General features: G+C 46.2%; 1 protein-coding gene across 1 annotated transcript; it reads right to left on the bottom strand.

The window, feature by feature from the left end:
* Nucleotides 1–141: 141 nt before the first annotated feature.
* CIBAR2 (CBY1 interacting BAR domain containing 2) lies at nt 142–17,321 on the bottom strand. Its single transcript, XM_032231395.1, has 9 exons — nt 17,226–17,321; nt 15,083–15,317; nt 13,604–13,672; nt 12,670–12,771; nt 8,318–8,323; nt 6,225–6,329; nt 4,817–4,930; nt 3,530–3,634; nt 142–396 (listed from the first exon to the last, which is right to left on the bottom strand). The coding sequence occupies exons 1-9, from the start codon at nt 17,243–17,245 to the stop codon at nt 268–270; spliced, it is 885 nt and encodes a 294-aa protein (XP_032087286.1). The 5' UTR covers nt 17,246–17,321; the 3' UTR covers nt 142–267.
* Nucleotides 17,322–24,091: the final 6,770 nt, after the last annotated feature.

Raw genomic sequence — 24,091 nt, 5'->3', positions numbered from 1 at the left:
ACCAAGTTTGGATGCCCCCCGCGCTACGGTGGACTAGAAACCGGCACGCTTGCAAACCCCTGTCTTACGTGCATGAAAACCAGTTTTTGAAAGCGTGACCCCCTCCATGGAAGCTTCCCAAACGAAAATAAAAGGATGCACTTGAAAACAAATAGTTTTATTGCGATGTCATGTTTGGGGGGTGCGGAAAAGGGAGGGGGTACTGAGCTGGAGGGAGGCCTTAAAGGGGCAAAGAAAAAAGTCTAAATTCACAAATGGAGAAATCTGTCAGGGGGTCCTGCTGGTCACCTGCCAGATCTGGGGGTGCTTAGTGGTGTTGAAATCTTGGGAGGGCTCCTCTTCAGATCCCCCATCAGTCTCCAGAAAAGTCAGGTTCTGGAGCGTGCTATGGACACCCTAGAGAGGGGACAAAGAGAACCATGGTTACATTAAGTGGGCAACAAGCCACGATTGCTGTAATGATCAGTACCAAGGCCGTGTTTTGACCCTGGGAGACATTTCTCCCCACCCCGAAACATCTCATCTTATGGACACGCCATCTTTTGGGTATCTCCATCACTCGGTTGCAGGAACTGGGCATGTCTAGTTTAATGAAAAGAAGGACCAGGGGAGACATGATAGCAGTCTTCCAGTATCTCAGGTGTTGCCACAAAGAAGAGGGAGACAAACTATTCTCCAAGGCACCTGAGGGCAGGGCAAGAAGCAATGGGTGGAAACTAATCAAGGAGAGAAGCAACTTAGAACTAAGGAGAAACTTCCTGACAATGAGAACAGTTGGCCAGTGGAACAGCTTGCCACCAGAGGTTGTGAATGCTCCAATACTGGAAGTCTTTAAGAAGATGCTGGATAACCATTTGTCTGAAACGGTATAGGGTTTCCTGCCTAGGCTGGGGGTTGGACTAGAAGACCTCCAAGGTCCCTTCCGACTCTGCTATTGTATTACTCCAGGAGGTCAAATTCCTGACCTGAAGTACGGGTAACCCCCGACCCAGATTCAGCCCAAAATGTACGTCATTCAGTGAGACATTGGTTAAGTGCATTTTGTCCTGTTTTACGACCTTTCTACCCACCGCCGTTAAGTGAATCGTTGCCGTTGACAAATTAATGACACGATGGTTAAGGGAATCCGGCTTCCCCATTGACTTTGCTAGTAAGGAGGTCACGAAAGGGGAATCGCGTGACACCCCCCCCCCCCCGGGACGCTGCAACCGTCGTAACTATGAGGCAGTTGCCAACCACCTGAATTTTGATCACGTGACCACGGGGGACGCTGCAACGGTCGTAAAGTGTGAAGCATGGTCAGGAGTCGCTGTTTTTCAGGGCTGTTGTAAATTTGAATGGTCACTAAGTGAAACTGTTGTTAAGTCGAGGCCCACCTGTACTTGGCTCCTTGACTTGAAGCCCCCATCTTAGGTCTCGAACTTAAATCTCTTTCCCTCCCCCCACAAGCTGGTTTTGCTAATTGCTCAACCCTGCATTGAAGTCTGGAATTAAAATCCCGCCATTTTGCAGGCATTTTGCAGAGCCGAGGTGGCGCAGTGGTTAAATGCAGCACTGCAGGCTACTTCAGCTGACTGCAGTTCTGCAGTTCGGCTGTTCAAATCTCACCGGCTCAAGGTTGACTCAGCCTTCCATCCTTCCGAGGTGGGTAAAATGAGGACCCGGATTGTTGTTGGGGGCGATATGCTGACTCTGTAAACCGCTTAGAGAGGGCTGAAAGCCCTATGAAGCGGTATATAAGTCTAACTGCTATTGCTACTATTTCCTTCTCCTGCTTTGGGAAAAAAGGGGGCAGTTTTTCTACCTCCACCTTGGTGCCCCTGAGGAGTTTGTCTCACTGGGAATTTGGGGTTCAGGGGGTTGTTGGAGGGGACGTAATTATGGGGCAGTGGTGGGATTCAGCCAGTTCGCACCTATTCGGGAGAACCGGTTGTTAACTTTCTAAGCAGTTCGGAGAACCGGTTATTGGAAGAAATCTTTTGTTTTTCCCCACTTTACAGGGCTAATCGTGTAAGGAAGGCAGGAAGGAAACATTCTGGTGTTGCTTCCAGCCTCATCTTTATTGCCCTGCTTACAGAAACTGCCTCTCCGGTTCACCCTTATTACCATTGTCACAGCTCAGGTGAAGCGCCCATCGACCTCAGTGATGTTGAGTTGGCCACGCCCACACGGTCACATGACCACTGAGCGGTGAGCTTTATGGCTGGTGAGGCAGCCATTTTTTTTAGACTTGTGGACTTCAACTCCCAGAATTCCACAGCCAGGCATGCTCAGTTCCGATTTAAAGCGACAGCATTTCCCCCACCCCCCTCCTTGCAAAATAGGTTTTCCCATTCTCACTGGGGCAAAGAACCAGATATTAAACTTTTTGAATCCCACCGCTGTTGTGGGGAAGGGGGGGGGGCTTTCCAATGGTCACCCCACTTTCCACGGCTGTGAAAACAGCCCTGCATTTCCCCCCCCCCCAAAATCTGGAAAAAAGCCTCCTGAGGTAAAAAATAAAAATCCCCCCTCAGGATGGCTCCTCTTAGGATCCCATGGAAGCGTGTGGGGAGAAAGGGAAGCCCTGATTCCTCCCATCCAATTGGGTCAAAAAGGGTTTAACACCCCCACACACACACACAAAAAAGAAGCATTTTTCTTCACTAGCTTCACACAACCCTTTAATCTGGATGGGGACAATGTTGGCTTTAAAAGCTTTCATTGGGCCCTTTCACAGTGGGTCTACTCGGGAGCAAGCCTTGGCCTCTAGTACGGTGTTTCTCAACCTTGTCAACTTGAAGATGTCTGGACTTCAACTCCCAGAATTCCCCAGCCAGCGAATGCTGGCTGGGGAATTCTGGGAGTTGAAGTCCAGACATCTTCAAGTTGACAAGGTTGAGAAACACTGCTCTAGTAGGCCTCCTCCTTGCCAATCAGACCTTGACGGGCAGCAGCTGGCGCTGGGCAGAAACCGGCTCCAAGCAGACGGGCCAACATCTGCAAGAGCTGCTCTCTTCATTCCTGGGATTGCATTGCTTGGCGGGACCGAAGGCTGTGGATGATGGTTTGTTTCCTGGCTCTGCCTCTTGCTCCTTGCCCTTTGGGGGTGATGCTTGAACTCCTTCCCCCCCCCCCATAATTTATTTTTTTCCCCCTGTGACCTGTGCAGCTGCACCTGGGCGATACCTGGCCTCCTTCTCCCAAAGGTGCTTTGTTCAAAAAGAGGCTTTCTGGTTTTTTCTTTGAAGAGGTTTCGCTCCACCTCCAAGGAGCTTCTTCAGCTCTGAAGAAGAGGAACTGAAGAAGCTTCTTGGGTGAGAAGTGAAACCTCTTCGTGGAAAAGCCCAATTTTGGGGGGGAAAAGCACCTTTGGGACACCCACGATCTGCAGGACGGAGAATCTCCATAAACCCCGAGTCTTCTTGAACCTCCCTTTGGGTTTATTATCCTTGGGGTGCTTATTGTCCTGGAGATTTCTCTCTCCCCCATACCCCATTATCCTTCCTCATCCAAGGCAGGTGATGGCACCCAGGTTGCCCTTCCTCACCTGGGCTCCTATGGACCACGGAAGGCTGGAGGCTGGGTTGGTGGCAGGGGCCGGCCTGGAGTCGGGCAGTCTTCCGGATGCAATTTGGATTTTGGCTCTGAAATCCTGTCAAGGCAAGAATCACATTTTGAGGAGGCCCAGAACATCCCTTTGGAGGGATGAAAGCCCACTTTTGAACCATGCCGGGCAATTCTGGGAGTTGAAGTCTGGGAAGGTCATTCCGATGTGCCCTAAAAAGTTGGCTTTTCCAGCAAGCCAGCCTGGCCTGAACAAAACAAAACCAAATTATTGATCATTGTTAATTTTAATTCGATTTAAAAACAAAAAACGTTATTGTCAATTTTAATTGGGTTTGTTTGGAATATTCTATTTAATTTTTTTAAAAAACTTTTGTATCATGTGTTTCTTTTAATGTTATACGCTGCCCTGAGCCCTTGGGAGAAGGGCGGCATATAAATCTAATATACCTAAACCTAAAAGTTCGTAAGAGGTTAAAAAGCACCCAATAAAGCTTAATAGTTTGGCTATATTGACTACGGGCTTCGACCTATAACTATAAAGTCTCCTGCTCGAGAAGAGGTTGGACTAGAAGACCTCCGAGGTCCCTTTCCAGCCCTCTGAGACTATGGTCTAACTTCACGGAGCAGCTTTGGATGAGAAACGCAAGGTCTCTCCTAGCTTCTTCTGAAGATAAAATGAGTGGGGGGGGGGATCCCCATCGTACAACCCCTTGCCCCTCTTAGAGAGGGATCACATGCAGTAGTCCTTGACTTACAACCACAATTGGGCCCAGAGCCTCTGTCATTAAGGGAGGCCTTTGTTCAGTTAGACCTGCCCCATTTTACGACCTTTCTTGCCACTGTCGTTAAGTGAATCCCTGCGGTTGTTAAGTGAGTCGCACGGTCGTTAAGTGAATCCGGCTTCCCCCCCCATCGACTTTGTGTGTCAGAAGGTCATGAGAGGGGATCGCATGACTGTGGGACAGTCGTAAGTATGAGACAGTTGCCAACCACCTGAATTTTATTCAGGTGACTGCAGGGATGCTACAACGGTCGTTAAGTGTGAAAAACGGGTCGTAAGTCTCTTTTTCCCGTTTGAGCAGTCACTAAATGAACAGTTTGTAAGTCGAGAACTACCTTTAAAAAAAAAGAATCCAGTCAAGAACAATGCAAAGCAGAATGGCTTCCCTTTGGGGCAAATGTTGACGGCGGAAGTTCAGGAATGAATGACACCAAGACCCACCAAATGGACCCCACCGAGTCTCTGTGTTCTCCCACCGCTTGTTACCTCAAAATCTTTTTCTGAATCATAATTTTCCAGGGTTTGGAATGCTTGGGAATAAACCTCCAGAGCTTTTGCGTGGAACACCATCTCGATGCCGACGAAATCCAAGAAGATCTTCTGTAAGGCAAAGAAGCCGCAGGGCCACAAAACGTGAGTCTCGGTTATATTTTTTCATTCCCCAAACGGGTTTCTTTGTAAATAACGGCTGGCATATTTTCTCAACTTCACTGGGTCTGGTCTGAATAAGTCAATTGGGAAGTGGGCCTTTCCCTCCTGAAGTCTGGCGAGAGAAAATTGAAAACCCCCAAATGCCTTCTCTATAATGGAATATACATTTGTTCTAGCTTAATGCTGCTGTAACTGTGAGGTCAGAATTACAGCCTCCAAAAAGAAGGAAGCAAGTTGCAGAAAAATATCTCCTTCCCTCTCTTTCTTTCTTTCTTTCTTTCTTTCTTTCTTTCTTTATTTATTTATTTATTTTTCTTTCTATCTGTTTATCTATCAGTCTGTCTCTCTGTCTTTCTCTGTTTATCCATCCATCCATCCATCCATCCATCCTCTCTCTCTCTCCCTCCCTCCCTCTTTCTTTCTTTCTTTCTTTCTTTTTCTTTCTATCTGTTTATCTATCGGTCTGCCTCTCTGTCTTTCTCTATTTATCCATCCATCCAGCCAGCCAGCCATCCATCCATCCTCTCCCTCCCTCCCTGCATCCCAGTGCTACATCAGATATGTATATTTATTTTCAATGTTCCCCTTTGCAATTTCAAACTTGCCAATTGACAAGACCCGGTTTCCTTTAGCAGCTGCACTACTGTCTGTTGGTTTAAAAGAAGTGAAGCTGAATATTGAATTTTTTTATTCATCTTTTCCAGCAATAGTCAAATCCAGTAATAACCCACCATTGCAGTATTTATGATTAGGTCAATACGTTTAGGTTAATAATAGCAATATGGGTTTTTCTCAGTTTTTATGCGAGACTTCCCACTGCGGTCTATCATAGTGTTTTTGTTGCATTATATTATGTTCCATTCTAATCCTTTGCAGAAGACAATGAAAGGGAATATTTGATGTTGTATAAGCTGCCCAGAGTAATTTTGGAGTTGGGCGCTCTTAATCAAGAATTTTTTTTTTAAAAAAAGATAATAATTTTCAGCAAATAGGATTCCTCTAGATCTGTTTGCTTGATGGAATTTGCAATTTTAAAATACAGCTACGTATGATGGGTCTGTTTAAAAAATTGCTCCCTCTGTTGCTCTCTTTATATTGTGCATTTTCACAAGGTTGTACCCCTCCCCACCTGAACATGCTTTCATTTTGGGGGGGCGGAGATACGGGATCTTAAATCTCCACCAAAGGCCCAAATGATTTAAGAGTCTTAAAAGCTTTTGAAGCAGCACCTAAACAGATTTACCTGGATATCTTTCAACTTCTGCTTCTGGAATTCATCAACGGTCTCTTCAAGCTGTTGAGTGGTCCGGCTTGCGTCCAGTGAAGCTTTGTGTGCTTGAGACTCAACCTGGAACAAAAAGGGGTGGAACATGGGTGAGATGGTTGCCTGGAACCCAGGGAGATATTTATGGGGAAGGTGCATCACATCATCACCTCTTTCCCCATCAATGGTACGGAACAAGATATAAGAGGAACGCGTTTTCCTAGTACAGGCGTGGCGAACCTTTTAGATGAGTGCCCAAAATTTGTGTGCATGCCCAAACTGAAAGGTGTGTGTGCATGGACATGCGCGCATGGCCAGAAGAGACCCGAAGGAGAACTGGCCGGCGGGAGGCAGGGCATTCCCAACACCAGCAGCGCAGCAAGAGGTGAGATCTTCTTCTTTCGTGAGCTTCTGTTTTGTAGTTTGCAGGGAAACAGACGCTCACGAAAGAAACACCACGGAGATTTGACCTGGGGCGATGGCGCATGTGCCAACAGAGAGGGCTCTGAGTGCCACATCTGATTGGCCATAGTTTCATCATCACAGTCGTAGAATCCCTCTAGATGCGAGTAGCTAATTTGGTGCAAGGAAGGATCTCAAGGCCCTCGGACCCGTCTCTGTCTGTGTTGGGTCAAAAGCTTGATCTTCCTTCTGAGGACATCCAACAGCTGGGCCTTTGGAGGGCTTCACAAGGAGCTTCCTCACACATCCTATAGGGAAGCCGTTTGATTTCAACAGGACTACATCACTTTGGACGATTCTGGCTCGTTCTTAGAATATTGATAAGAGATTGCCCCATCTTTATTTTGGAGTGAAAGGATCACAGCACACATTTCCAATTCTTAGCATTACTGGAGTAATTTTATACGTCTGGTTTGCAACAGAAGCTGAAGCGAGTTCTGGATCAAATGTCGCTTTAATCCTGCTAAGCTCTCTCTCACTCACTCTGTAGCTGGATTATTGCAATTATCGTGAACTGCAGTTTGATTTGAGTGTTGTCCATTGGACAAGCCATGATAGCAATAGCAGTTAGACTTATATACCGCTTCATAGGGCTTTCAGCCCTCTCTAAGCGGTTTACAGAGTCAGCATATTGCCCCCAACAACAATCCGGGTCCTCATTTTACCCACCTCGGAAGGATGGAAGGCTGAGTCAACCCTGAGCTGGTGAGATTTGAACAGCCGAACTGCAATAGCAATAGCAATAGCAGTTAGACTTATATACCACTTCATAGGGCTTTCAGCCCTCTCTAAGCGGTTTACAGAGTCAGCATATTGCCCCCAACAACAATCCGGGTCCTCATTTTACCCACCTCGGAAGGATGGAAGGCTGAGTCAACCCTGAGCTGGTGAGATTTGAACTGCAGAACTGCAGTCAGCTGAAGTAGCCTGCAGTGCTGCATTTAACCACTGCGCCACCTCGGCTCTATGATGGTCTGTGTCACACAGAACACAAAGCTTTACAAAGTGATGTGACGGTATTGATGACCGTCCCCACACTCTGGATTAGGAGTGGGTCAAGTCATTCTATGTAACCTCCTTAGCTCATGAATTTACACCAGCGATAGAAAGTATCAGATGGGATAAATTTCCTGGGCCCTCATACAACTTCTGGAGAAAATGTGCAGAAGACAGAGGATATTTTGTAAGTTAAATTACTCTGCTTTAGCTCTGGAAAGAAAGGCAAATGCTTTTTCATGGATCAATTTGAATTTGAGACTTAGTGATGTCTTTTGGCCAAGATTTCTCCAACTTGGTAGCCCTCTAAAACTTTTGTTTGGAAATTATTAAAAATTCCCAAATCTAGAAGGGGGATTAATTACGGAAGAATTGCAGCGTCCTGCCTTATTTTTGGGGGTATGTGTGTCTTTTGGCATGTCTCCTTATTGGAAAAGCATTTTCAAAACGAAATAGTTGAACTTCTCTTTCTGAATACACCTTTCTGGAACACTGGGTCCAGTGGAGATTTATTCTGGAGAACGTCTCTTGTGTCAAGGATCTCCCTCCGTGTCTTCATTTTAACAGTACTGCTGGGTCTTTGGTGGTCTTCTACAAGAAAAGAAACCCCTTACCTGTGACTGAAGATGATCGTCAAGGCAAAACACTGATCAGGAAACAGAACGTTTTGAGTATCGAAAGCTTTTTCACAGTAGCAATTCTGGCTGCGATGAAGTCCGTCTTACCAAGGCTGGGCTAAGCCATCGCTAAAATAAATGTTTTCTTTAGAACAAAATCATACATCCTGCTTTGCAGCGTGGTGCCGCTTTCAGGTGGCTCGTAAGGCTGATTCTTTCAGGAGAGGAAGGAAGACTAGATCAGAAACAGTCTAATAGCGTTGTTCTAAGGTCCTTTTTTTGGGGGGGGGGGGGTAACGCTGCTTTTGAACTGGTCTCTTCTGAACTAAAACGGATAACATTTCTCAAGCAAAGAGAAGTTACAGAGGGCTTGGCCATTCAGTAACGTCAACACTAGGGGGCAGCCATGTCCATGAATCTGTCACAGAATCCGTCAAGACATTTTTGGGATGGGGGAGGCGGAAGAAGGAGTAGGAGGTGGGCAGATCATCCGATCAAGGATAGTATGAAGGTTGGAGCACAGCTGGGTCATTGAGACCCTGGCAAAACAGTCTCCCCAGATGCTCAGGTTGACTGCTTCCATCTCTTGGAGAGGGGAAACATTTGGTGAAAGGAAAGCATAACCACATTTTGAGGAAAGGAAATGAGGGGCTGTAATTGTGTGGGCGTGTGGCTCCATCTGGCCGTCTACAGACTTTGTCAAAACATGGGAACGGATCCCAGAGCGAGCAGATTCAAAGCCCACGGCCAAAGCTTTCTCTGGTGTTTCCAGAAAGGCTGGATGCTCCCTGCATGGTCTTTTGGGAATTACGGGGGGGGCACCGGTTTTGTCCCTGAAGACCGAGCCCAGCTGTTCCTCTCTGGAGGAAGGAACCAAGAGGGATGTGGCTGAAAAACTGGAGTCGGTATTCCAGGATCTGTGAGAAAGGGATGGAAGGAGGCTGTTTTTCCTGCTCCTGAGAATATGATGGTGAAGATGGCAGAAGGATGACCATGAAGGCAGACAGAAGGTTTTAGGCAACCATGATGCGAAAGAAAGAAGCTCAGGGAAAGGAGACAGGAAGAGATTCTGGTTTGATTCCCTACTGCCTCCTGGGGAGGAGGAAAGGAAGGAAGGAAGGAAAGAAGGAAGGAAGGAAGGAAGGAAGGAAGGGAGGCAGGAAGGAAGGAAGGAAGGAAGGAAGGAAGGAAGGAAGGAAGGAAGGAAGGAAGGAAGGAAGGAAGGACTCCCTGGAGAAGAGCCTAATGCTGGAAGAGATTGAGGGCAAAAGAAGAAGGGGACGACAGAGAATGAGGTGGCTGGATGGAGTCGCTGAAGCAGCCGACGTGAGCTTAAATGGACTCCAGAGGATGGGAGAGGACAGGAAGGCCTGGAGGAACGTTGTCCATGGGGTCGCGATGGGTCGGACACAACTTCACAACTAATAACAAAATGATGGGTGATCCATGCCACCATCTGTCTTTCTCCCCTCTCCACCGATCTCCACTTTCCCCGTATTATTATTTAATTCATGCACCTTTAATTTGTACAGTACTCTAATACTCTCTCCTCCTGTTTTCCCCACAACAGGCAGGTGTTGAGTTATCGAGGGGTTGAGAGCAAGGGGCTGGCCCCAAAGTTAAACCACCTGGCTTCCCTGCCCAGAGGAGAAACAGAATTCAGCACCTCCTGATTTCTAATCCAGCATCTTCACCGCTAACACTAAATTAGCTCCTACAGCTGCTGGACCTGCTCTGATCCCCTCCAGAAGATTTTCCCAAATCCTTGTTTTTCTAAGCTGCTACCTTTAATTTTGGTCTCTCTCTCTCTCTCTCTCTCTCTCTCTCTCTCTCTGTCCATCTCTCTCTCTCTCTCTGACTTTCTCTCTCTCTCTGTCTGTCTCTCTCTGTCCATCTCTCTCTCTCTCTCTGACTTTCTCTCTCTCTCTCTCTCTCTCTCTCTCTGTCTCTCTCTCTCTGTGTCTCTCTCTCTGTCTCTGTCTCTGTCTCTCTCTCTCTGTCTCTCTCTGTTACTACAGGTATTTGGTTCTTCAATATCCTGCCTAAAATATCTGCAGGAAGAAGCATGATTAATTTATTTTTTTATTTTGTTTAATCTCTCAGGATTATCCTCTGGTGTCTTTCCCCAGCAAGATCTTATTCTCCTCCCCCACCACCCCCGGTAGGTTTAATATTTCATGAAAGAAGGTGCCTGCCGTTCTCGCTGGCATTTCAAAGGTGTGGATGCTAAGAAGCTGTTTTGATGACAATCGCAGGCCCCAAGGAATTTGCAGGAAAATCTTAAGGTTTTTTATCACTCTGAAGGTGAAGAGGGAGCATTTTGATTGGCTTTTCAGAAACAGGCTTGGAGGGAGATGTTAGGAAAACAACTAGTGTTTGGGAGGGGTTATCTCCCTCTTTTACAAACCTCTTTCTGAGCCTTCTACATACATGCAAAGGTTTCCTGGACTCAGCCTAATAACCAGATTCCTCGGCTAAAATCTAGAAGAGCAGTAAGCATCTGACTTAGCTAGGATTTCCGTGGCATATTTTTCATCTCTTGTTTTAGCTCCGTAGCCCCGCGATCCGTAAACATGGGGTGGGGGGGAATTATTTAACTTACGTCTGGATGTAAACGTATTTAATTTTGCATTTCAAATTAGAATGCAAATCCAAAACCTAGTTAACGTGCGGATTTAGGCTTCCTCAAAGTATAGCTGTTCGGTTCAACATAATATATTGTAATGTAATGTCATGTGCGGAAGGAACGGTTGCAAAAAAAAAAAAGAAAACATCTATTTATGAAAATGTGGCACGAAAGCATTCCTGCAGAGGAAATGATAGATGAAATTTGAATTGCCTGGCAACGTTGCAAGCAAAACAAAAACAAAAAAAATCAGCAGTTTGGAAAGGGTGAACCAAGGTGCGTCTATTATTGTGCGAAGTTTAGGAAAAGAGCTGGCCAATTCAGATGTGGAGCAGAATTGGGGGGAAAAAAGAAAGACACTTCTTGACAATATTTGCAAAAAAACGAGGAACTCAAACCGACAGCTTGCCCATCTGTGAGTGAGGTTTGGCACCTCTGGGCATTAAACTATGTCCCTGTGGCTTTTTTCACTCGGATTCTCAGGGCTGCTGGTAGCAATCTAGAGAAATTAATTGCCTATTGGCATTCCTCGTTGGAGGGATATTTCCCCCCCCCCCTCTCCCTTTGCATGTCTGTTTCCAATCCTTTTCGCTGCTTTGTGGATAGTTTTCGGAAGAAATCATTTTGGTAACACAAACCTCCCTTGGCAAAAAAAACCCCCCAACAACCCTTAAATTGGGCTTCTTGGTCTGGTTGTCCTTGGGAAAATCTGAATTCAGTGATCGTGGGGTATTGGGGAGAATGAGGTACCTTTGGCCTCTGGGGTCCAATGGGGGGAGTTCCACACTGGATGGGGTTGCTGGATTGATGGCCACACACTCCTCGCTCTCTGCTCTCCACCCTTCCTTCCTTCTTTTTGGTTATCATATTGATGTACAGGTGCAGTCCATTTTTCTGTTGCTAAGCCAGTGTTTCTCAACCTTGGCGACTTGAAGTCCTGTGAGACTTCAACTCCTAGAATCCCCCAGCCAGCATAGCTGGCTGGGGGATTCTGGGAGTTGAAGTCCACAGGACTTCAAGTCGCCAAGGTTGAGAAACACTGTGCTAAGCGATACAGTCATTAAGTGAGTTTTGCCCCATTTTACAACCTTTCTTGCCACAGTCATTCAGTGAATCATTGCAGTTGCTAAGTCAGCCACACGGTTCTTAAGTGAATCTGATTTCTCCGTGACTTTACAGTGGGACTCCGAAACCATCATAAATATGGATTAGTTTGCCAAGCATCTGGATTTTGATCAGCGGCTCTTCAGGTTTCTGCATCAGTCGTAAGTGTGAAAAACAGAAATAGGCCACTTTTTTTTTTGGTGCTGTTGTAACTTTGGTCGCTAAATGGAACAGTTGTAAGTCAAGAACTACCTTTATTATTCTCCTTATGTTCCTTTTTTTTTGGTCTATTTTATGGTTTGGTTATTTTACTTCTGTTTCCACCCCTTTCATTTTCTTCATCATTATTCTAAGCTGCCTAGAGAGCCCCACAGTGAAATAGTTGGCAAATAAATTTAAGAAATAAACCGGTGTTTCTCAGCCTTGGCAGTTTGACGATGTGTGTGGACTTCAACTCCCAGAATTCCCCATAGCCTAGCACAGCATAGCTGGCTGGGGAACCCTGGGAGTTGAAGTCCCAGACATCTTCAAAGGTTGAGAAACACTGGAATAAATATCACTAAATACATTTGCAGAAGCCAACGGAGAATTTGACCCAATTATGTTCGGTCAAGGATACAATCATATGTTGATTGGAGGGTGACTTATGCCTGGTTTTCTCCAGCTTCTCTAGCTGCTTTATTTCCGTCTTTCTGGCTTTGCTGAATGTTTTAATGTCGGCCTGTTGAAGGCAAGGAAGAAAAATCTGTTTTGGCCCCGAAGGGGTGAAAATATTTTATGCCACCCAACGTATCCAAGTGGCGTCTTTGCAGATGGACGTGTTGGGCAAACCTGGTTTGTAAGCCCAGGATTTGTAATTTGCTGTCTGAATTCAAGAAAAGTGGTGAAGAAAAGCGGGGTAGCAATAGCAATAGCAGTTAGACTTATATACCACTTCATGGGGCTTTCAGCCCCCTCTAAGCGGTTTACAGAGTCAGCATATCGCCCCCCACAGTTTGGGCCCTCATTTCACCCACCTCGGAAAGATGGAAGGCTGAGTCAACCTTGAGCCAGTGAGATTAGAACCGCTGAACTGCAGATAGCAGTCAGCTGAAGTGGCCTGCAGTACTGCACTCTAACCACTGCACCACCTCAGTTCTTTAGTTAGAGAGGTAGGTAGGTAGGTAGGTAGGTAGATAGATAGATAAGCAGGACGGGGGGAATGCCCTGAACGACGCATCGCATTAGAGCCAAGGTGGCGCAGTGGTTAAATGCAGCACTGCAGGCTACTTCAGCTGACTGCAGTTCTGCAGTTCGGCTGTTCAAATCCCACCGGCTCAGGGTTGACTCAGCCTTCCATCCTTCCGAGGTGGGTAAAATGAGGACCCGGATTGTTGTTGGGGGCGATATGCTGACTCTGTAAACCGCTTAGAGAGGGCTGAAAGCCCTATGAAGCGGTATATAAGTCTAACTGCTATTGCTATTGCTATCCAGCTCAGCTCTCTTATCTGGGCCCGGGTTCTGCTGTTGTCGGCTCGGGTTTCAGGGTCGCTAAAAAAAGCTGAATTTCTTACCTTGGCTTGTTTGGTGAGGACTCCGTACACCTTGAGAGGCTCAACGACTTTCTGTTCCAGCCGCTCCACCTAAATGAGAAATTGCGTTGTGCCACTATTCAAAGGTCGCCGGCCAGCGGCAGACACGTCCTGGAGCAACGTCCTGCTAAGGAAACGGCTCGGCAGTCGGCTCGCGGGCCTCCCCTCGGCACTGCAGCTTGCTACTTAACAGCTGTGCTCCAGATGTGTCACACCAAAAACTGGCTGGGGGCTTTGGGAGTTGTGGTCAGGACAGTGTAAAGTCACCCTCACCACCCTCCAGGCCTTCCGCAAAGCCCTTAAAACTTGGCTGTTCCGACAGGCCTGGGGCTAATGAGCTTTTGTCCCCCCTCGAATGGTATGGTTGTTGTGTGCTTTTAAACTGTAGTATTGTTTTGTTTCGTGTTTTTTCTTTTCCTTATTTGTACACCCCCCCCCCCCTTGACTTGAGTTGTGAGCCGCCCTGAGTCCCCTTCGGGGAAAAGGGCGGCATAGAAATATAATAAATAAATAAATAAATAAATATTGCGCAACCCTGGCCACTTTTAAGATAGGTGGACTTCAGCTCCCCAGGCCACGCTGGGGAATTCTGGGAGTTGAAATCCACAAGCCTTAAAAGTTGCCAAGGTTGGAGAGCCTTGGTCTAGGGCCATATTGCTCAACAGGGGTGGACTTCAACTCCCAGAATGCTAGAAAGGGAAGGTAGGATCACAAACCAGGGATTAGCAGAATTATCTTGTCTGCACTGATCTTCCTGATATACAACAACCTTTGTACCCCAGGTTCGCAATCCTCCACCCCATATCTGTCTGCTCCTTGTTGGAAGCAGGGTGTACCCTTTGAGTAATGCCATACAGGCAGAAATCAGTGCAGTCCTTTTCGTTATTCCCTAAAACAAATCAACATCCCTCCATCTCACATCCTAACCATGTCGGTCCGTAATCTTTCCTTTTTTGTAGAGGACAAATGCTCCTTTAGAGCAGAGGGGGGTCCAAACTTGGGAACTTTTAAGACTTGTGGACTTCAACTCCCAGGCTGGCTCGGGAATTCTGGGAGTTGAAGTCCACAAGTCTTAAAGTTCCCAAGTTTGGAACCCCCCCCCTGTTTTAGAGGCTAAGACTTGTGCTCCTGGGTGTGATGTGCATAATGGTCGTTGTTTGTTTTCAGCTCCGAGTGTGGCTCCAATATGGTTGCAAACGTTGTGTCACCATTTAAGGAGATGTCAATGCGCTTTTGGGTTTGAACTGGCAACGTCTCCTCGAATGGGGACGCAAAGTTTGCAACCAATCTGGAGCCCAGCACGGAGCTCAAACCAACGTTTGCAACCAATCTGGAGCCCAGCGCGGAGCTCAAACCAACGTTTGCAACCAATCTGGAGCCCAGCGCGGAGCTCCCAACAACCTGAGCTACTCATATTCAAAGACATTTTAGTACATCATGGATTTCTATCGCCCAATTCACCTCTGCTTGCCTGTAGTCCTGTACTTTGGCCAGATCCTCGGCGAAATTCTTCACCGTCGTCCGCAGCTCGGGATTTTCCGTGTTGGCGTAGTCGATAAGCTTTTTCACCAAAATATCGGACTTGTCCCGAAGTCTGGCAGTCTTGCGGGTGTAAGAAGCCATCAGGGTGCAGAAGCTGCCGAAGTATTTCTCGGCATTGGAAATTGTGTTCTGCATGATTTGTACTTGAGTGTCTCTGGAACAAGGGAACAAGACGTATTTATTTTATTTTTAACTTGGGTTTTTCTGAAACAGGAAGTAATTTCTTTTTTTAAAAAATCTTCGTTATCTGTGCAACTTCTGGTAATCCTCGGCTTACGACCACAATCGAGCTGAAAATTTCTGTTGGTAAGCAAGTTAAGTGAGTCCCATTTTACGACCTTTCTTGCCCCAGTTGTTAAGTGAATTTCTGCAGTTATTAAGTTAGTTGCACGATTGTTAAGTGAATTTCTGGCTCCCTCATTGACTTTGCTTGTCAGAGGTTTGCAAAAGGGGGCACTGCAACCGTCATAAATATGAGACGGTTGCCAAGCGTTAACATTTTGACTGTGGGGGATGCTGCAACGGTCATGTAAGTGTGAAAAACGGCCATCAGCCACTTTCTTCAGTGCTGTTGAAACTGGTCACGAAATAAACAGTTGTACGTCAAGGACTATTTATTTATTCGTTCTTTCAACTTACCATATTTTTCAGACTATAAGACGCACCAGTGTATAAGACGCACCAAGATTTTGAACAAGTAAGTTAGAAAAAAAAAGTTTTTGTCCTCCCTGGCACCCAGGAGCATTCTGCAGGCTTCAGCAGGGCTGGTGGGGGGGAAGGCAAAAATGCCCCCATTTTTTTGTGAAATATGGGCTGTTTTCACAAAAACGGGGGACATTTTGCCTTCCCCCCAGCTCTGCTGAAGCCTGCAGAATGCTTCTTTGGGATGGGCAAAGGCAAAAATCCCCCCGTTTTTCGCAAAAATGGGATGCAGGATGGCCAAAAATGACTGTATTTGGCGTATAAGACAAATAAACATTTCCACACTATTTTAGGGGGGCGGGGAAGGTGTGTCTTATACTCTGAAAAATACAGTATATGCTACTTGAGACGGAGGCTTGGTGAAAACAGGGAAATGCATGAGAAATTGGACACTGGCCATAAAGTAGGAAGACGTGGGGCTACCAGGTGACTATGGTCCATCCGTGGAGAATCCCTGATATAAAAGTAGATGCGAATGAAATCCCTCCCTCCTGCTTGTAGATCATCCATAGATGGTTTCTTCCAGATGTGGCTTTTTCTGCTGCCCTCTGGATGGCAGCCATGAAGGCAGCCTTGGGGTGGGAGGGCTGCTGTGGGACATCTGGATTTAATTGATTACCAGGTGGATGTTTTGTTATGGAGGGAAGCGGCTTTTAGTAGCTGCAGAATTTCCATATAGTGAACTTGGTGTATCCATAGGTCAAGAGGAAAGAGCTTTGACCTTAGTAGCTACCTTCTGTCATGTAGTACAAGAGCCATGTGGTGGCGCAGTGGTGAGAATGCGATATTGCAGGCTAATTCTGCTGACTGCCAGCAGTTTGATCCTTACCGGCTCAAAGTTAACTCAGCCTTCCATCCTTCCAGTAAAATTGAGCATCCAGATTGTTGGGGTCAATACGCTGACTCTGTAAACCACTTAGAGAGAGTTGTAAAGCACTGTGAAGCAATATCTACCGTAAGTCGAAGTGCTATGGCTATATTTTCTTGTGACTTGTGCAGGTGAATTAAACCCCTGACATTTTCTTTGCAACTCACACCTTTCCCTCTGGATCTCCATTCCTCAAATCATGCTCTAGTCTTGTTGGCTTCACAGCTGTCCTTCCCTCCTAGTCGTTGTCCCAGGACAGAAATTAAATTCTTAGCTCCTTGGGGCAGATCTCAATATACCTATTTGTCTCCATCGATACTGCCCTTTTAAGTAATGAAGGCACCAGAGAGACTCCCACCAGCACTTCAGCCTCCCACCACCGGATCTTCCTCCCCGCACAGAAAATTCTGCATCTCCAACAAGCCACACTTAAGTCTGTTTTGCAAGAGTGGGGAGGGGTCTTTCTAATTAGAGTAAATCCTCCTGCCTTACCTGAAAAGAATGGCATTCATGTTTGCAGGGGAGCCTAGCTGGCCTTCTCGATCTTTGCAGCAGGAAACACGGGGAAGGGAGAGCTGTACCCTGCTCTCCTCAGGTGCTCCTCCTGACCTGGTTGGTATGGCGACCCCATCAACAGAGATCTCTCCAAGGGAAAGGGAGGGGTTTCCTGGTTTCCATGGATCACAGATTCTTGGAGGCAGATAATTTACGAAGCTGGGCTTGGCTGAGTATTTGTTTAAGCCAATGCACCATGTGGATCAACCCTGCTGCTGTTGTGGGGTTTTTTTGGGGGTGGAGGGGGGTTTCTGCTTGGCTTTGCCAGCCATTGACCAATAGGAGAATTCTATCTTGGTTCCTCTTTGTGGGCTTGGTCCCCGACGGCCCCCTGCATTGAGCAATGAGTTGTTTTCAATAAAGGAGAATATTTGTAGCTCAGGGTTGAAATGAGGGGTCCTTGATGATCTCCGAGCTTGGTGGTTTTCTTGCAGACGTTTCATGACCCGACTAGGTAACATTATCAGTGCAATCTGTTTGCAGAGGGGGGAAGGAGGAGGAGGAGGAGGAAGGCCTGTGGGGTCCTTGGTGCTCTCTGAGCTTGGTGGTTTTCTTGCAGACGTTTCATGACCCGACTAGGTAACATTATCAGTGCAATCTGTTTGCAGAGGGGGGAAGGAGGAGGAGGAGGAGGAGGAGGAGGAAGGCCTGTGGGGTCCTTGGTGCTCTCTGAGCTTGGTGGTTTTCTTGCAGGCATGATAGCGGTGTCCCAATATCTGAACGGCTGTCATAAAGAAGAGGGGGTCAACTAAAGGCAGAAACAATGGATGGAAACTAATTCAGGAGAGAAGCAACGTAGAACTAAGGAGAAACTTCCTGACTGTGAAAACAATTAACCAGTGGGACAACTTACTTCCAGAAGTTGTGAATGCTCTCAACACTGGAAGTTTTTAAGAAGAGATTGGACAACCATGTGTCTGAAACGGTATAGGACTTCCTGCTTGAGCAGGGGGATGGACTAGAAGACCTCCAAAGTCCTTTCCAACTCTGTTATTCTGCTATTCTGGCCTGCATTACATTTCTTCCCTAATCTGTTGGGGGGGCTGATAGATAGTGGCTGCTATCTTGACTTTTTTGGGCAACTTCCCCCTGCCCACCCCTGACACTCCCGACCCTGGGAGCACCAGAGAGGTGCCTTATAAAGCAGGGGTCTCCGACCTTGGCAACTTTAAGCCTGGTGGACTTCAACTGCCAAGAATTCCCCAGCCAGCTGGTTAGAGACTTGTTATAAAGAATCGTGTCCCCCCCCCCACTTAACTCCAGCAACTCTGGGGCCAGGAGAGGGCGACAGAGAGCTTTCCGTGCAGTGGGGGTGATGATTTTTGGCTGGCGAAAATTGTGGACAAGAACTAAGGCTGGAAGGTTTCCCCCCCTCCCCATGCAGAACCCCACCCCCCGCCCCGACAATTGGCCTATGCATGGCTGATTGTCAGCCAGGTGTCAAGCAGGGATATTTAAAAGGATTTGTAGGAGGAGGAGAGCTGGGCAAAAAATCTGGAGACGTTGCTAGCATTTTCCCCCCCAAATACTGCTTCAAGGACTTTTGTTTTTGTAGTTAGCAGAAATCCAACTGAACTTGAAGAAGGACCCTGCCCCCTTTTAATTCCCCGAATGACATTTTAGGACAAGGAATGTGTCCTCTGAGGTCCAGCAATGCCCAAATCTTGGGAAATACGCTACAGTGACTCCTGGCTTGTGCCTTGTGACTACCAGCTGAGACTTTGCCTAAGAGCAGCCGAAGGAGCAGGAAGGGAAGTTTTTTATTTTTTTATTTTTTATTTGTTAGACTTATATACCGTATAAGTATACTTATATATAAGTTCTTAGTTAACGCAGTGTTCAACTGAGCAATCAATTGCCAAATTGTCTGCGGTTGGCACTCTGACAAACTGCCCCAAATTGAAGTCCTGCAATGCGGGCAATGCCTTATTGTTGTCACTGACCTGTTCAAAATACCGGCTGAGGAGACTGCCTACAAGGAAACAGCTTTCCTCCAGATAGATAGATATAGATAGATAGATAGATAGATAGATAGATAGATAGATAGATAGATAGATAGATAGATAGATGATTAAGGTGACCAGATGTCCCGCTTTTGGCGGGACAGTCCCGCTTTTGAACAATTTGTCCCGCGTCCTGCGGCGTTTTAAAAAAGTCCTGATTTTTTTTTGGTCACCTGATAGATAGATAGATAGATAGATAGATAGATAGATAGATAGATAATAGATAGATAGATAGATAGATAGATAGATAGATAGATAGATAGATAGATAATGATAGATAGATAATGATAGATAGATAGATAGATAGATGATAGATAGATAGATAGATAGATAGATAGATAGATAGATGATAGATAGATGATAGATAGATAGAGATAGATAGATGATAGATGATAGATGATAGATGATAGATGATAGATGATAGATGATAAATAGATAATGATAGATAGATGATAGATAGATAGATAGATAGATAGATAGATAGATAGATAGATAGAAAGATAGATAGATGATAGATAGATAATGATAGATAGATAGATAGGATAGATGATAGATAGATAATAGATAGATAGATAGATAGATAGATAGATAGATAGATAGATGATAGATTGTAGATAGATAGATGATAGATGATAGTTGATATATAGATGATAGATAGATAGATAGAGATAAATACATAGATAGATAGATAGAGATAGATAGATGATAGATGATAGATGATAGATGATAGATGATAGATGATAGATGATAGATGATAGATGATAGATGATAAATAGATAATGATAGATAGATAGATAGATAGAAAGATAGATAGATGATAGATAGATAATGATAGATAGATAGATAGGATAGATGATAGATAGATGATAGATTGTAGATAGATAGATGATAGATGATAGTTGATATATAGATGATAGATAGATAGATAGATAGAGATAGATACATAGATAGATAGATAGAGATAGATACATAGATACATAGATGATAGATGATAGATAATAGATAATAGATAGATAATGATAGATAGATAGATAGATAGTTGATAGATGATTGATTGATAGATAGATAGATAGATACATAGATAGATAGTCAAACATGCATGAAATAACAGATATAAATATAAACATGGACATGAACAAAGGAAGTGAGTACAAATAAAGGGGGACAGGAGGACAGGGATGGCAGGGATGTTGCTGCCCTTATGGACGCCCCCTTTCAGACCTCTTAGGAATGGGGTGAAGTCCACAGTTTTAAGGTTGAAGCTGTGAAGGTTTGAGGCTGTAACAACAGAGTCAGGTAGAGCATTCCAGGCGTTGCTGTTGCTGAAGTCATATTTTCTGCAGTGGAGTTTGGAGCAATCGATTGTTTGCCCGTGTGTTATTGTGATTGAAGCTGAACGAGTCGTTGACAGGCAGGACATTACAGCAGACAATTTTGTGTAGTACGGCGTAGTTCCAGGTTGTCCAAGCCCAAAACTTCGAGCCTGGTGGCCTAAGGGATTCTATTGTGAGCAGAGGAGTGGAGGACTCTTCTCGTGAAATACCTCTGGACTCGCTCAATTGTACTGATATCACAAGGGGACAGGTTTAGGTTTCGTTTTATTTATATGCTGCCCTATTCCCAGCGGGACTCAGGGCGGCTCACAAACTCAAGAGGGGAAGGGAAACACAAGGACTACAAATACAAGCATTTAAAATAACCAACAGACACACAATCGAGAGGGGAAGGGAACTCATCAACCCCAGCCCTGCCGACACAGCCAGGTTTTAACGGCTTTTCGGAAGGCCTGGAGAGAGGTGAGGGTCCGAGTCTCTGCGGGGAGATCGTTCCAAAGGGCCGGAGCTGCTACAGAGAAGGCCCTCCCCGGGTAGTAGCCAGATGGCATTGGCTGGTAGACGGAACCCGGAGGAGGCCTAATCTGTGTGATCTAATGGGTCTTTGGGAGGTAATTGGCAGCAGGCGGTCTCAGGACAGGAGAGGAGAACGTGCCTCTCACCTCTCGGTTACGTAAAGGGTGAAGTTCCAATTAGGAATTGACTACAGGCTGAAACGCTTCCCCCTCCCCTGTTTTCTGTATGCCAGGTTGGACTTCTTGAGAGGCTGTGTGCACACACACACACACACACACACACAGGGTCAATCCAGCCTGTATGTACACAGCCTCCAAAATCAGTGGGAAGAAGAAAATGTTTTAAACCCCGTCTCCAAAAGGATTACTCTGCGTTGCTGGTATCCTGGGGCAGAAAGTCCCCGGGAATGCTACTAACTGCAGGGTGAAGGTTCTGAGTGCTTATGTGAGTTTCCCGCATCTTAAATCCGGCGTCTTAGAGAAAACGAGGGGGGGGCTTTTCTTCTTGATCCTGTGAGTTGCAGAAACCCCAGCCTGTTTGGTTTCCAGCAACACAATCCCAGGATTGTTTGTATGTGCCTGGGGAGAGATTCTGTCTTCAAACGTCTCAGAAACATACTTTAAAAAGAATAGTCTGGTTTATAAAGCAAACAGTTAGGAGATACCCTTTGTGGGCAATTAGACGCATGGAAACAACTCAGGGCAAAATTGGAGGAAAGCCACCAGTTTACAGTGGTTATCCACTGAAAACCTTCCCTTCATTTTAGCTGGCAGAGAAAAATGTAAGGTTTTCTCTAGGCTTTTGTGTGCCCTGATAGCTCTCTGCATAGACGTCTTGCAATCAACTTGAGAGAATCAAGACAGGCTGCTTTGGGGAAACTGAGGGCTGTATTAGTGGCCTTATCAAAGTTACGAAAATTGTTGTCTTTTCACTGGAGTTTACTAGCACCCCATGCTGATTCTTGCGGATCTCCACTGGAAGATAATAGCAATAGTACTTAGACGTATATATTGCTTCACAGTGTTTTTACATCCCTCTCTAAGCGGTTTACAGAGTCAGCCTCTTGCCCCCAAGAATCTGGGTCCTCATTTTACTGACCTCGGAAGGATGGAAGGCTGAGTCAACCTTGAGCTGGTCAGGATTGAACTCCTGGCAGTGAGCAGAGTTAGCTTGCAATAGTAATAGCACTTAGACTTCTATACCGCTTCACAGTGCTTTACAGCCCTCTCTAAGTGGCTAACAGAGTCAGCCTCTTGCCCCCAACAATCTGGGTCCTCATTTTACTGACCTCGGAAGGATGGAAGGCTGAGTCAACCTTGAGCTGGTCAGGATCGAACTCCTGGCAGTGAGCAAAGTTAGTCTGCAATAGTAGCAATAGCAGTTAGACTTATATACCGCTTCATAGGGCTTTCAGCCCTCTCTAAGCGGTTTACAGAGTCCGCATATCGCCCCCAACAGTCTGGGTCCTCATTTCACCCACCTCGGAAGGATGGAAGGCTGAGTCAACCTTGAGCCGGTGAGATTAGAACCGCTGAACTGCAGATAACAGTCAGCTGAAGGGGCCTGCAGTACTGCACCCTACCCACTGCGCCACCTCGGCTCTTATAAGTGTAATAGCACTTAGACTTATATACCGCTTCACAGTGCTTTACAGCCCTCTCTAAGTAGTTTACAGAGTCAGCCTCTCGCCCCCAACAATCTGGGTCCTCGCTTTACCCACCGCGGAAGGATGGACGGCTAAGTCAACCTTGAGCCTGGTGGGATTCGATCTGGCAAACTGCTGATGATCAGCAGAAGTAGCCTGCAGTACTGCACTCTAACCACTGTGCCACCGTGGTTCTAGATCCTGCCAAGGAGGTAGGATCATCAAGAGGTTGGAGTGCAGTTCCCATGAGGCCCAGGCCCCATGGCCAACGACCCAGGATGATGGAATTTGAACACTTTTTCAGGGAGGTCGGTCATTATGACCCCAGCTGGCTGGGATGAGGAGTTTCACTCGCAAGGTTTTCTTTCCTCCTTCTCTGATGAGTTGAAGAGGGATAGAGAAGATGGTCTACTCCAAAAGTTGGTGAACTAGCCCTAGAACAACCATCAGAATTGGAAGGGAGTCAGGAAGTTGGACTAGAAGACCTCCAAGGTCCGTTCCACCTCTGACGAGGTTGCAATTGCTCCTGAGCCAAGTTACTTCAGGCGCAGAAGAGGCACTGGACTTGGGGGTCTCAAGTATGAAATTTAAGAAGAATTGGAAGCCACAACCATCCCTATCTTGGCCTAGTCATTACATTGGTAGACAGCCAGGGAAAAGTCTTTATCCAGCAGAATAATTGTCCCTGGGAGAATTTGTCTTGAAGCGAAGTTGCTGCGAATGGCTGTTTTCCCCCCCCTCTGCCTAAGGACGCAAACCTCAACGGATCTTTCGGCAATGCTCAGCACATAACAGGTGTGCGTGCGTGTAGGTGTCCAAGGTAAAAAAATCAATCCAGCTGGAAGGAAAGGAAGCAAAGAAAAGCAGAGGGCTCTTTTCATTCTTTCTGGGAGGAATAACTGCAAAGCTCAGCGGTTTAGTGCTCCCCGTGCTCAGATATTTGCAAAGCAAGACAGGTTAGGAAACACAAAAGAGGCGGGCAGCAGTGCAATCACCTGGCAGCAGACTTGTGAAATGTGCAAGAGAAAGGACATTGGCAGGTGGGAAGCTTGGTGGGCAGCTGCTTTCTCCCCTTTAGGGCAGAGGTCTCCAAGCCTTCGCTACTTTAATCCTTGCGGACTTCAACTCCCAGAATTCCCCAACCAGTGCTAGCTGGGGAATTCTGGGAGATGAAGTCCACAAGTCTTAAAGTTGTTAAGGTTGAAGACCCCTGCTTTAGGAGAACTCGCTGGGAGCCTTCCAATGCAGAGCCGAGGTGGCGCAGTGGTTAAATGCAGCACTGCAGGCTACTTCAGCTGACTGCAG

This window comes from Thamnophis elegans, chromosome 14, assembly GCF_009769535.1.
Source record: "Thamnophis elegans isolate rThaEle1 chromosome 14, rThaEle1.pri, whole genome shotgun sequence".
Classification (NCBI taxonomy): domain Eukaryota; kingdom Metazoa; phylum Chordata; class Lepidosauria; order Squamata; family Colubridae; genus Thamnophis; species Thamnophis elegans.
This window is presented reverse-complemented; position numbering and strand designations above follow the sequence as displayed.